General features: G+C 37.6%; 1 protein-coding gene across 1 annotated transcript; it reads right to left on the bottom strand.

Moving 5' to 3' along the window:
- Positions 1 to 24: 24 nt before the first annotated feature.
- scamp2 (secretory carrier membrane protein 2) lies at positions 25 to 13,626 on the bottom strand. Its single transcript, XM_054619766.1, is given in 10 exon segments — positions 25 to 484; positions 1,691 to 1,808; positions 3,354 to 3,455; positions 4,527 to 4,686; positions 4,905 to 4,948; positions 4,950 to 5,031; positions 6,135 to 6,246; positions 7,900 to 7,986; positions 8,326 to 8,403; positions 13,473 to 13,626. Coding segments are annotated over 10 exon segments (987 nt in total). The 5' UTR covers positions 13,530 to 13,626; the 3' UTR covers positions 25 to 337.
- Between the last annotated feature and the right edge of the window lie 61 nt (positions 13,627 to 13,687).

The following is a 13,687-nucleotide window of genomic DNA, read 5'->3' as shown; positions in this document are numbered from 1 at the left end:
CTGACACGTGACTCCCCCCCCCCCCCCCCAACCCCCCGGCTGCTTTCTGCAAACAGAGCCGAAAGTCACTCTGCAGGAGACATGAGAAGCAAAGTTAACATGGGGAATTACACGTGCATCGATAGGAAGGAGGCTAATGATGTAGCCTCCCCTTAGCTCAAGGTCTATGCATTATCAGGTCAGATCAAAAAGACAGGAGCTGTGTTATAGAGTGAAATACGTTCCCACTGAACCTCTACTTCCTGATTCCTTCAGCTTGGTTTTAAAGAATCATTCTAGACCCGATAAGACATAGACCTTGACCTGCTAAACGGAGCCCAGCTCAGTCTACCATCGGTTAGTTTCCCTGGAAGGATCCCTGTGCAGCGGAGGACGCCGCACCGGCAGCAGCTGTTTGGAAGGTTTTATTGGTGAAGACGCCCTGCGAGAATTCCTGCTGGGCCTTCTGGAAACTGGCTCCGGTCCGGCGGTACATGCTGTGGACCTGAAGAGAGGAAAGAAAAAAGATTGTGAGCATATGGCTGGCTTTTGGTCACAGTAGAGAGGGACATAAATGATCACCTTCTGAATTTCTATAAATACCAACAAAGAGTTCAACTGAGTTAAGAACTTTTTTTAGCCACAGCACAATACAACCTTCACATGAAATGGCTGTTGATTTATATTAGTTACTCAATAATTAATATGCCTGCAGCCCAGATTTTGTAACAGGTTACAGCTTCTTTACAGGATATATGTGTTTCCTTGGGTCATGTGACTGCATCAGTGGCACCAGACCAATCTTTCTATTTTGCTACTTTTGTAAATCTGACTGTGTAAATGAAATAAAAAAAAAGAAAAAGAAAAGTGCAAGTAGAAATGTAAATGAATGCTCTTTCTACTTAAACTACTGTAATTAATCAGAGCCCAAATCCAACCTGCAAAGGTTTTATTGTACAGACCTCGTGTCCCTCTGAGGATTTTTTTTTAAATATCTTACAAAATTCCAGTTTACTAATTACTTTGTTTTATGACAAATACCTGCAAAGCTACTGACATTTAAAAAAATAAATAAATCAACTTCAGCTGTACTTTGTGTTCAGTGCTAAGTAGCAAAATGTTAGCCAACATGCTAAACTATGGGGGCCAGAAAAAACGTGATGCTTCAAACATCAGCATGTTGTCACACATTTTAGCTCCAAACGCATCGACAGCTGTTATGAAACATTTTGTTCTCAAACCAGAAAAAAAGGAAATGACAAAGCAGTATTATTTTGGTGTTTATTAAATATTGCTTTTTTTTTTTTCTTTTCTTCATGTGTGGTCTGAAGCTTAAGCACTCATTCTGTAGTCGGAAAGATTTGTTAAAGTTGTAAATACAACTAGGGATACACCAACATCGGACATCGGACCGATGTGATAATGGGGCCAAACTGTTCAATTTATTAAATGTTTGTATACTAAATACATTATTAACTGGTATTTGAATTCCTGCAAATAAAACACATTCGATTAACATAAAAAGGGAAAGCCTTTCATACTTAATTCATTTTAAACTCTGCATGTCGAAGTCGTTCTGAGATTTGAGTACAAACAGCAAATTTGGGGTCAAAATTCCAAACTTCCAAAACGACATATTAATCAAAGGACGTAGCTGTAAACCCACAAATGTAATCTAAAAATATGACGAAAAAGGTAAACGAAGCCTCACCATCTTGATCAGGATGACTGACAGCACAGCGCAGATGGTGAAGAGGATGGCCACGATGATCATGATGGCTCCCACTGCCTTGTTATCAGCCATGACGGAGAAGGCAGTGATCCAACCGCTGGAGGCAACAACAAAAACATCATTAAGTTTGAAAGTATGAAACATTTGTACAAAGAGTATTCATGTAGTCTGGATAGGAGTTGGGTTATATTAAGGGAGAGAAGAAGAATTTTATGAAGAAGCAGAGTGAAAAGAAAAGCTGAGAAGATACAAGAAGAGGCGGAATAGAAATGTGTCCAATCATAAATTTGGGACTTAATGAACATAATAGAAGTGGTAATATTACAACATGAAGGCTAAAATATCAAATAAAGCACATTTAAAATGGGAGTTAATTGTCATATTAACGTCCTAAAAGTGCCTTTGTTGTTTCTTTGTGATTATCTCATCTCATCTTTAAAGGAAGAGCTGCAAAACAACTGTGTCTGTTCTGATATTATGCAAAGTCATGATGAAATGAGTATCATCATTATTAGAATGGAAAAAGGGGGAAATTAAGAGCCACTTGGACTAGGGTCATTCTGGAAAAGTGACATTTTGAAATCCAAATGGAGTATTTAAAAGTGAACATCAAGAGTCTCTGCGCTCTTTACAGGTAAAAGTATAACATCAGACAACCAACTATGAGGCTTCACATGTAACAACACATACAGGCAGAATCCCAAACGTACAGGTAAGAATGTTATTATCACATGATCCAGGTTAGGACATTAAACAGAAATCTCATCAGAGCCTTCGTCCTGTATTTGCATTGGGAGTTTATTCAGAAGAAAAGGGAGCTAGATGAACAAACGCTCTAAACACAAAAGACGTTTTCGGTAAATTTCTGAATGTTCACATAACTAACATCAAGAGAAAAAAAAAAAAGAGGACGTGAACCCAGACCCATGTCCCAAGCCCATCAGTTTACCACTCAACTTGTGTCAATTTTTTTTAAAGACAAAGCAAGAAGAGAGTGAGTGTTGGCAGAAGGTAGCAGAGACAGAGACTTACAGAGTTACCAGCAGACAAGAGAGGCAGCAGGCTAGAGGCTGAAGGATGAAAAGTCTCTGTCAGAAGACATGAAAGAATGCAGAAAATGAGAAAAAAAGAGAGAGGACAGCAGCGTACAGGCCATCTGAAAAGTTAGTACTTCTGATATTAAAGGAACAATCCTTTAAAACAATCAGGAGGAATGATGAAATCAGCAATAAAACCTGTTCATTTGTGTTATAATTAACATTCAGATTAGCTTTTATTTAACTAAATAAGTTCACAGTTCATCTTCGTGTTTTGTTCTGACTATGTGTTCATTGATCACAGAGGGATTTGCATTGTTAATAACAGTATATTTGATAATAAATTTGTGGATACAAATGTGGCTGCGAGAACGAGAAAGTATGGAATTGGACATTTCTTTTAGTTACTGAAAATCGTATTAAACCAAACTGTCAACTTTTTTCCTGAACTTGGCACTAATGCTACGTCTGCATGTACCTTAAACTTGACAAAACAATGTCACCCCCTATATCACCGAGGCTTCAGTGATCACAGAGGCCACGATCCAAACTATATTTCATAAACCCTCCCAGTGACAACATGAAACCTGCAGCGTGATGCTCACCTGTTCCCCCACCTGGGGATTCCTACGGACTGGATGATGAAGATCACCACTTGGCAGAAAAACACAAAGAAGAAGAAGAAGAAGCTGAAGGAGCTGTCAGTCCTGAAAATTAGAAAAAAAAATATATAGATTTCATTAAAAAACAAACTTTAATAAACTTTGGGAAATATTTTCTACACATTTCAAAATAAAGGTGAAGCATTAACATTTAGGCAGCATATGTGACCAAGTCTTAAAAACATCCAAGAATGACTGATGAGGTGTTAAAATACAAGATAATAAGGGATGAGGGTGAAGCAAAGATTAAGCTGGCCTTTTCACTTATCGGGTCATCACTCAGAGTATCACTGTTCTCCTTCCATGGACTAATATTAAATGGCAATGTTTTAATTGTTATCCATGTTTAACATCTGTTTGGTTTCACTTCAAACCTCTGTTAAGGTCAGTTTCACCTGTTTAACGTCGTGCAAACACAGCGTGTTACCTTAAATTTCTCAAATATTAATTGAAGAATTTAAAAACCTCTGGACTTTCAGACTCACAAGGACGAGTAGCTCACCTGTTTGTTTCAAATAGTAAGGTTTTAGCAAAAAAAAGAATGTGTTTGGGAAGTAAAGAGCACTGATTGGATGAATAAGACTTGGATTATATACGACATGAGTTGTGTGAAAGTTTGTGAAAAGATGTTTTTATATAGTTTAGCAGCCCCATTTAGTTTTCTCTATTTCTTTATTATTCATTTGGCATGCGAAGAAAACAAAATATTCTCAAAGAATTCAAGGTAACACAGGTTGAGTTATTAATATTACCACTGTCATTGTGTGGGTGAAGTATTCCTTTAGTGCTATCGCGTATACATAAGCTGCTCATGTAGGCAAGCGAACAACAAATGTAGAACAACATGAGGAGTCTTGTTGCATCTTCTGTGGCCGACTGTGCATCAGAGGATAAAACAAAAAGGCAGAGAGCTCCGATAACTCAAATAACTTTGTAAAACACGATGGCTATAATTATAAGAGTTCTTCTCACAGTTACCTAGAATATGTTTCCTCTTGAAGGAAGCAGGCAAGGTAAATATGTTTACACTTAATAGCTAATTTATTAGCCACATTAATTGACTGTGGTTATTGCAAAGAACACACACACACAGGTTTTATGAGGGGGGAGACTCACTTGAAGGCCTTGTAGACGGGCCGGTACCAGCAGAGGAAGGAGCATGGCGCGAAGAGGATGAGCCAGAGGATGGCGAGCCCAAAATCAACTCCGTAGGTCGCATTAGTGGTGAAGTACGCCAAACACGCCAGCAGGTTGAGGAACAGAGTCATACAGTTGACTGAAGAAAACAGTGGAGAGAGAGACGAGAGTCAAATACATTTAATACTACTAATAACGTCATCATCATCTTCATCTTCATCTATAGAGCAGATATACTTCTATTATTTATAACATTACACATCAGCACTGGTTATTAAAACACATTATATGTTTTGGTATCAATACATTTCAGAGTATAAATATAAATGTTCACAATATAAATGTTAATGTTCGTACACATCCAGAGATAGTAAATCATCTTGCAGACTCTCTGGGACTCGGGGGATTTCCTCCGAGAAGTCCTGATAGAAACACGGTTTGATGGGGAAGCTCTTGGGGAGTGGAGGCCAGTTGTTCTCTTTACCTGTCGAGACAAAAGACAACAGCTGCTCTGTTAGGAAACAAGAGAGCTCGCCTCCAAAATACAGATTTCAAATTCTAAAAAAAAAAAGAATTTATTTAAAACATGGTCGATCTACAAGAAAAAACTCTGAAGTGACTGAAACTTGTATATGATGATTAATATTATTATTAACATAAATATTATTATTATTATATAACTACAGAATAATAGAATACAACATGTAAAATTAATCAAATACACATATCAAGTGTGTGGGAGTCTAGTTCAGCCTGTATCCTGATATACTGAAAGAAATAGACATTTATATATATATATATATATATATATATATATATATATATATATATATATATATAAGAAATAGAGAGAGGGAGAGAGTAAGAGAGAGAGGTATAGATATATAAATATCTATAATTTAAATAAAAGTAATATAAGTATGTATGCAGACAAGCACAGCTGCTAGATGTCCCATGCTGCAGGCTAAGTACAATGTACTATATAGCGTATATTAATATATATATAATATATAATATATATGTATATCTAAACTGTGTTAGCTATGGACTATTGCAATACACAGCACTGCTCGTGCATCTTCAGCTGACGAGAGCGGCTGCACACCGTCACCTCCACCTAGTGAAGCAGGTTCATAATATATGTGTGCATAAGATTACATAGAAATGATTAACAATTGCATGTGGAGGCGTCATTTTTTTTTTCTATTAATGCTTAAAATAGGGGGCACTTAAAAAAATGTTAGATTACATATTTTTGTCAGAGGAATTCAACGTGCTTTTCTTCTTTTTTTTTATGGTTTATGGCATTATAACTGTGATTTACTGCACAAAAAAACCCACATTTTTGAGTTCTACCCGACTTCTAGCCAAGATTGTGCTGTTTCCATAAAGGTGCAGGACTTAAATATTGCAGTAAAGAAGACCAAGGAGAGAAAATACGCCCTAAAACTGCTTGGGGTTCGGAGGGTCCTCTCTCTACTACATCATGCACACGTTGCATATTGTTTCCTGGTCTCGGTTCGGTTGTGCTGCCTCAGATACTACTGCAGAGAGGAGAGAGGGGAGGTTTTTTTTGTCTCTAATGACCTGACGAGCCTCGGCTCTGGAGCTCCAGCTCTCTGCGGTCCAGCTCGGCAGCTTTCCTCTCCAGCTCCTCCTGCTGCTTCAGCAGATTGGCCTGAGCTACAGCGGCCGTCGCCTGAAGAGGAGGAAGAGGATGAAGAAGAGGAGTCAGAAACACTTTACTCGACAAAACACACTGAATGGGCAGGAATGCATTCTGCGGACATTTAGTGCAGAGACACGTCAGCAGGAGTTTCACACATGGTACAGATTCACTACACACATCAGGCTGCGTTATTTATATTATGGTATTTTCTTATATTTAACATCTTAGCAAAGGAAAGGGAAAATAAAAAGTATTTCAGAATATGCTACTAGACGTTAACAGTCATTCTGAGCATTGAAAATCCTTTTTCAAGTGTTTATAAAGGCACACATGTATTTTTCTAAAAGGCCACGATACTGTCTGTAAAAGCAAAAATATACATATTTATGAGGCTCACATCTGATGTCTGACAAGGCAGAAAAAGGGAGGATGCAGGTGATCTGTAGTGCTACTCGTAAATATTTATAAGAAGTGCAACAAGGAGGCTCATTACAATATTGTGTAAACTGAGTACGTGTGTGTGTGTGTGTGTGTGTGTGTGTGTGTGTGTGTGTGTGTGTGTGTGTGTGTGTGTAGCTAGCACACATCCTTGAGAAACACTTGTTATCTGAGGAGACACTACTGTGAGGCAGAATGGATGGCTAGCTCTGAGAAACATACAGTTATTATGGATATTACTGCTACATATAAAAAATTAAAAAATGTTTGCTTTTATTGGATAGGATGGAGTGATAGACAGGAAAGGAAGAGAGCTACATGCTACATTGTGAATTTTAGACTATATACGAATTTTTGCCTGGTTTATAAAATTATAAACAGTTTGGCCCCTCCTCCATTATCTGACTCTGTGTATAAACAGTCAGTAAATGTATTCGGGCTGTCAGCTTTATCTCTAAAAGCCACAAATCAGAGGAACAACCGGCCTCATAATGTGAGGAGCTGCAGCTTTCTTAGCAAATCCAAAACCAACTTAAAGAGTCTGTAAAAAAACAACATGTGCTCAGGGCTGTACTCCCCGACCTTGAATACTCTCTTAACATTTGTGACGTGGTATTGTGTGTATCTTTGTATTGACCTGCCAGGGGACTACAGATGCAACATATCTTATTGCTATAATCTGCTACGTTGCATCAAATGGTGAAGCTTATGTTTGAAATGGTACATGGGCCCTTTTAAATAGATTACATTTAAATAAATAAATAAATAATCTAAATTCCCCTGTTGGATAATTATTTTGATGCAAACGTATGCAAAAATGAACTGACGACATCCCTTCATCTTGAGAACTACAATGCCTGACTTCATTGAGTGAAATATATAAATTAGAAAATAGAAGTAAAAAGGAACTTGTAGAGGATCAATAAATAGTGGCTTTTACAGAATTTGGTTCATTTTACGTAGTTTTATTTTGATTTTCTGATTATTTTGGTCTCTATGTCCACCATGCATTCTTAACCTGTGTTCTGTTGTACCTTCATTTCATAGGAAACTGAAGCTTTACCAAATATGTGAACAATAACAAAGCTGCACTATGAATGACACACAAAATAGGAACTGGACCCAGGGAAGTATTGCCCTACTTCAGAGTAGTATTGTTCCACTGCAGCAGATAAGTGGAGGGTTTGGCAAACAGAGAGAGAGAGAGAGAGAGAGAGTTTGTAGTATCCAGTAAAGGTGACTCACTTTGGGAGTGGGCTCTGTGGACGGCTGTAACACAGCAGGCTGGTAGGGAGAGGTGGAGGCTGGAGTGGTGTGAGCAGCTAGATTGTCCTGAAAGACAGAAAAATAAGAAAACACAACGAGGATGAGACAACAAGAACAAGAAAAAAGGATAATGAAGGTGAAAAGGAAAAGGAAATGAAAAAGGAAAGGAAGAGAGGAGAATAAGACCAAAAGCTCACAGAGAAAAAGAGGATGACTACCAAGATCAATTAATAGGAGAAAACATAAACGACAAAACACAAAGATTGGATGGTAAAAAAAAAAAGATAGAGATGAGTGAATGTAGGTTGAAGAAAAAAAAGAGGACCAAGAAGAGAACAAAAAAGGCACATTAAAGATAAAAAAAAAAGTAGAAGAAAAAAGGAAATAAGGTGTGGGATGTCTTACTGTGGGATGAGCGGGGAACGGGTTGTACTGGTCCACTGGTTCTACATTGGAGCTGGTCACTTGTGTGACCGCCGGGTCCTGGAAAACAACAAAACATGTGTCACTTTTCATCAAAATCGTCCTCTTATCACAAGAAGACTTCTGTTATACACCAATACAAAAGAGGCTTAGATGAACTGCATGTTGGGAGTCATTGTGACTGAATTTGAGACGTCGGCAACAGATCAGTGCGGTTATACAGCAGCGCTTCTTTGCATTTAAGGATATAGCAAGACATGTGGGTTTGTTCAAATGTACTTTAACTTTGACCTCTGGGAAACACACACACACACACACACACACACACACACACACACACACACACACACACACACACACACACACACACACACACACACACACACACACACACACACACGTGTACAGCCGTTTATCTTAACTTCAGACGAACTCTTCCTTTTCATTTCCTGAAAGACTGAAGATAAACCTAAAATAAAAATGTCTGCCGAGCAGTGAAATCTGATGCTTTGATCAATGTTATATCATAAAAAATGATGTTGCACTAACCTCGAATTAATTATTACCTTCTTAAGTGGGAGTGAGGCAGGGTAAACATTAATTGACTCTAGTTTACGATCACAGACGTTATGAATAATTTAGCTGTTTCTAGCTGACACGAGGTCTGCTGAGAGTTGAAGTCAGACAACATTACATTACATTACATTACATTACATTACAGTCATTTAGCAGACGCTTTTATCCAAAGCGACTTACAATAAGTGTATTCAACATAGGTATTCAAGAGAACTACTAGTCACCAGAAGTCATAAGTGCATCTCCTTTCTTAAACAAGCGTCTAAGAGCATAAACCAGAGCAAAAGTATAGTGCAGAGGCAAATTAATACGAAAACAATAATTGCAACAAACTACTACGAATAGGATAAGTGCAGTAAACGAATACGAATTCAAAGACAAAAGAGGATTCTGCACGTCTTCGGTTCTGATGGATTCCTTGGATGTTTTAAAGACATTCCTCAACTAAACCAAAACATTCCTTTGACCAAACAACATGTATGCCTCACTGGATTTTTACACTTTTTTTACAGTTGAACAAAATAAAATAATAATAAATGAGTTCACACATGTATGTTCCTACTGCTATTTGTGGAAGAAACATGATGATAACCAATTTAAGGCAAGCAATGTGTGAAATAAGTTCGCACTGCAATGATTGGTAAATGTATTGATCAACTGAAAATGATCAGACACAATTTAGATTTTTGATTTAATCGTTTTGAGTACATTATTAAGAATGAATGCCAAAAATGATCTGATTTTTACTGTTTTATATCCATGTAAAATGTGTATTTTGCTGTTATGAACATTTGAACACGTCGCTTTGGGCTCTGGGGAATTGCGATGGACATTTTTGTTGCACCATATTCTGACATTTTACCTGCTGGACAAAGAATTGATTAATTGAGAAAATGATCTACAAATTAAATCGATAATGTAAATAATGTTTTGGTGGGACGTTCCTGTTAGCCTGCCGTTTGGTTAATGAGCTATCTGTAGTCCAGCCCTGCTATGAGCACTGCAGTGATGCAAACAAATATTAACCATTAGGGTTACATGTTGTGGTAGTGACCCAAAAGCCTCTGATGTTCCCTGCTTACAGGGAGCATGAACTCTTCTGAAAGTTATTCAAATTCCCTGATAATCAGAGTCTGCAATACAGTAAAGCATCCCATGATAATCTAGACATTCAATGACGCAACTGACACATTTATTTGCATATTTACAGTGGAGTGTTTTTAAAGGCTGGGTTTAAAGATGTAAATATGTAACATTTCATTTCATAATGCAAAAGTTTACTCCAGTAACCAGGTTAGAGGTGTGACGCTGACTGGACTAATCAGTAAATTAATAAAGAGGAAATTAATCTACAAATATTTTGATATTCAATTAATCGTTTTGAGAAATTTTTCAGGCTTTCGAACATTTGCTGGCTCCTCATCATATCTGATAGTAAACTGAATATTTTTAGGTTTTTGGGATGTTGGTTGAAAACATTCGAAAGGAATTCGAGCACATCACTTTGGACTGTAGGAGCTTATAGCTGGCAATAGTTTATTGACAAAATGATTCAGCAAATCATGGAGAAAATAATCAGCAGATTCATTTATAATCAAAATAATCATTTGTTGCAGCCCTGGCCCAGATAACATTTGTTTCTACATCTGTCATCTGAGCAGCTGTTATAATAGGAACTATTTGGGGACTTTTGTGGGATTGATAATAAACAATAAAACTACAAACACAGATAAACCACACCAACAACTGTCAGTCAGAGACGTTTTTAGAATCAATTTCTCCTTTAAAAGGGATTAGAAGAAGGAACCTCACATGATAAACCCCAACACGTCACTCACTGGACATGTGATTTAAAGTGTGACGGTAAACACGATTACTTTATCTGCCTTGGACACACCTGTAATCCTTCCCAGCAGGATACAGAGGGATACCTGAGCAGTTTCACTCTTGAACACTTTATTTAGGGGAGGAGGGAATTTTGAAGCAGTTTAACGGCTCAAAAAAACAACTAATCACATCCTAAGAGACTGTTTGTTAACTGTCAACATGAGGTTTTTTGCCAGAGGGGGGTTTAAATGGCAGATGTCTATGTTTATGTAGATATTCGAAACAGCACATTATGCAAAATATGTTGTTTACCATGTAGCACAGCGCAAAATACAAAAATCTGGCAAGTCACAGAGACAGCTTGTTCCTTTTTGAGACACATGAATGATGAAATTTATAACCAAATTAATGACAACAACAACTAAGCCTCTCGGAATGAGGATTAAAATGGGACAAGCCAAAACAAGACGCCGGCATGTTCAAAATAACAGAAACAGGGTGTAGACACAAACAATAAGACATATCTCTAGTGATATTAATGTAAAGTTCTGGATTGGTCAGGTCTGAAAATGTAACTTATTCTGATTTAAAACAGAGAAAAAGTAAATTTGGGATCAAACCAGCATGATATTCTGACCTTAAAGTCTCTGCACCAGGCTGTGATAACCGTTGATTGCCTAGGTGTGGCTGTTGTACCTGTTTCATAACTGCAGTTGGATATTGCTACTAAATGGATTAAGTCTGGCTCTGTATTGTATGTTAAAGCCCTACAGTGATTCCATTTTTGAGAAGTAGATGGTCATAGAAGCACACTGAAGGTGTTTGGGGTGGAAAAAAAGCACTTCAAGGTTAAAAAGGGTGCATATTTTCAATGTTGCCCTCCTGAAATTCTTTCAGCAGCTGGCAACATATTAACAATTTAATGTCCCTGAAGACTGCAGTCTGTGTGAATATGACCTCTTGACAGACAACATAATCCAGCTGCTGTCGGGTTATTTATTCAGTCACTTCCACACCCAGCAAACAAACCGTGGTCTCCACTGACGTCACGGCCACCTGAGAGAATAAAATGTGACTCTGCACTGCTGTAAAAGTGACTGTGTTATGAAAAGTCACTCAAATCATAAAAGAGTGTTTTCACAGATTCTTAATTTTGATATGTAGCTCGATTTGATTAATTTACTATCAAATATGTTCATATGTTAACTGAAGCTCGGATGCCCTTGAGCCATGAATTTCTTGTTTCACCATTCAAACTGTTATTACCTACACTTTTTACTTGACAAATGAGGCAATCCTTATTCTTTAAAATATCTAAAACAGCAATTATGTTTAACAAAAATATATATAAATATCATAGCATAAAGATCTAATGTGGTGGTTTCATTTAATTAATCTTTAATGTTGCATGTCAGGCCCTTCCCACATTTCTAAGGAAAGTCCTTACAACCAAAACATCATGCTACATTTACATAACACTCCTATCAGAGAACAGTGCCAGTTAACATATTTATCTTATATTTCTCTACTTTGTACTACAAAATAATAGAGAAAAAAATGAGAAAATAAACAGCTTCATGACGACTGAAGTAAAGTAGGCTAATGCGTTAATGTCTTTACAGCTAAGGAGAAAACATGGGTCATATCATTGAGATAAAACACACATGGATTGTCAGAGTGTGATTTTCTTGTATTAGGAAAAAGCAAGATCAATAAGAAGTTTGAAACCTACATGTGTTTAAGTGATATCTAATAGAAAATACTGACGTTTTTGTTAAATAAGTGTGAATTAACTAGGCACAACAAACATACGATGCAATGGTTATCAAGCATACATTATGGGGAATGTAGAATTATTGAATTTTGACAACATATTAGAATTAAAAGCCAGGATATCTCGCATCTTTGCTGTTTCTTAGACCACCATCCTTTTTTCAATGTGCAAAAAGCCCCTTAAAAAGGCCAATGTTGACACAATGTATGCCACTTGTCTCAAATGTGGAATGTCTGGAATGAATCCTTCCTGTGAAAAATGTGAGTATGCATGTCAAGGATCATTTTATTTCCAGTGCATTTCAGAAACAGCTCATCACTAAGTCAACATGCATGAAGAACCCCTTTGATATGACAGATCAGCCACTTTAACACTGAAAGCAACTAGTGATACATGGCCTACTTCTAAACACTGAACCATACCAGCTCACTGACGCAGCAGGCCACATGTCATCTTGATTCAATATGTTTTTAACACGTAAAAACAATGAAGTGACTGAACTCTGTATTGACTAAACAGATGTCTAGGTTACATCCTGTGGGTTAGATGTTCTTTTCAAAAGAGAAAACAAGCAGCATTTGCTTGAAACTGAGTGCTTTTTTTGCAATGTATGTGCAATTACAGGCCTCCAAAACCATATAAAATATGTAAGTTATCCACACAATGATACACAATCCTCTAAAAGTTAATAATAATTGGTGTTAAGTGGCTCAAACATGAGAGACATGCAGTTTAACTTCCTGCAACCAAAGCACGCAGGAAGCCACGCCCCCTTTTGGAACACACCCCCTCTGATTGGTCGAAGCGCTGCCTATCTTGCTATCTTTATCCAATGGCTGTGAAGAGATTGGAATTAGATCCCGCCCCCGACATCCACCCAACAAGTTTCCTGACGTGCTGGCTATCTAGAACGAATGATAAGCTGAATAAAACTCTAAAACCACACACTTACATTGAAAGGATTGTCGCTGGCAGGCTCCGCGAACGGGTTGCTATCAAATGCCGACATTTTGAAAAGGCTGCGACGCGGGAATACGGGGAATAAACAACAAACTCTTCTCCGTCGCTTGAGTTGCCTCTCCTGCCACTTCCGCGAATGAACTTACTGCGCATGCGCACTCGGCCAGTTCGACAGTGACGTGTATTTCTTTTTTTTTTGTTTTTTTT

Source organism: Anoplopoma fimbria, chromosome 19 (assembly GCF_027596085.1).
Source record: "Anoplopoma fimbria isolate UVic2021 breed Golden Eagle Sablefish chromosome 19, Afim_UVic_2022, whole genome shotgun sequence".
NCBI classification, from domain to species: domain Eukaryota; kingdom Metazoa; phylum Chordata; class Actinopteri; order Perciformes; family Anoplopomatidae; genus Anoplopoma; species Anoplopoma fimbria.
The sequence above is the reverse complement of the archived record's forward strand: the minus strand, read 5'-3'. Positions and strand labels throughout refer to the sequence as shown.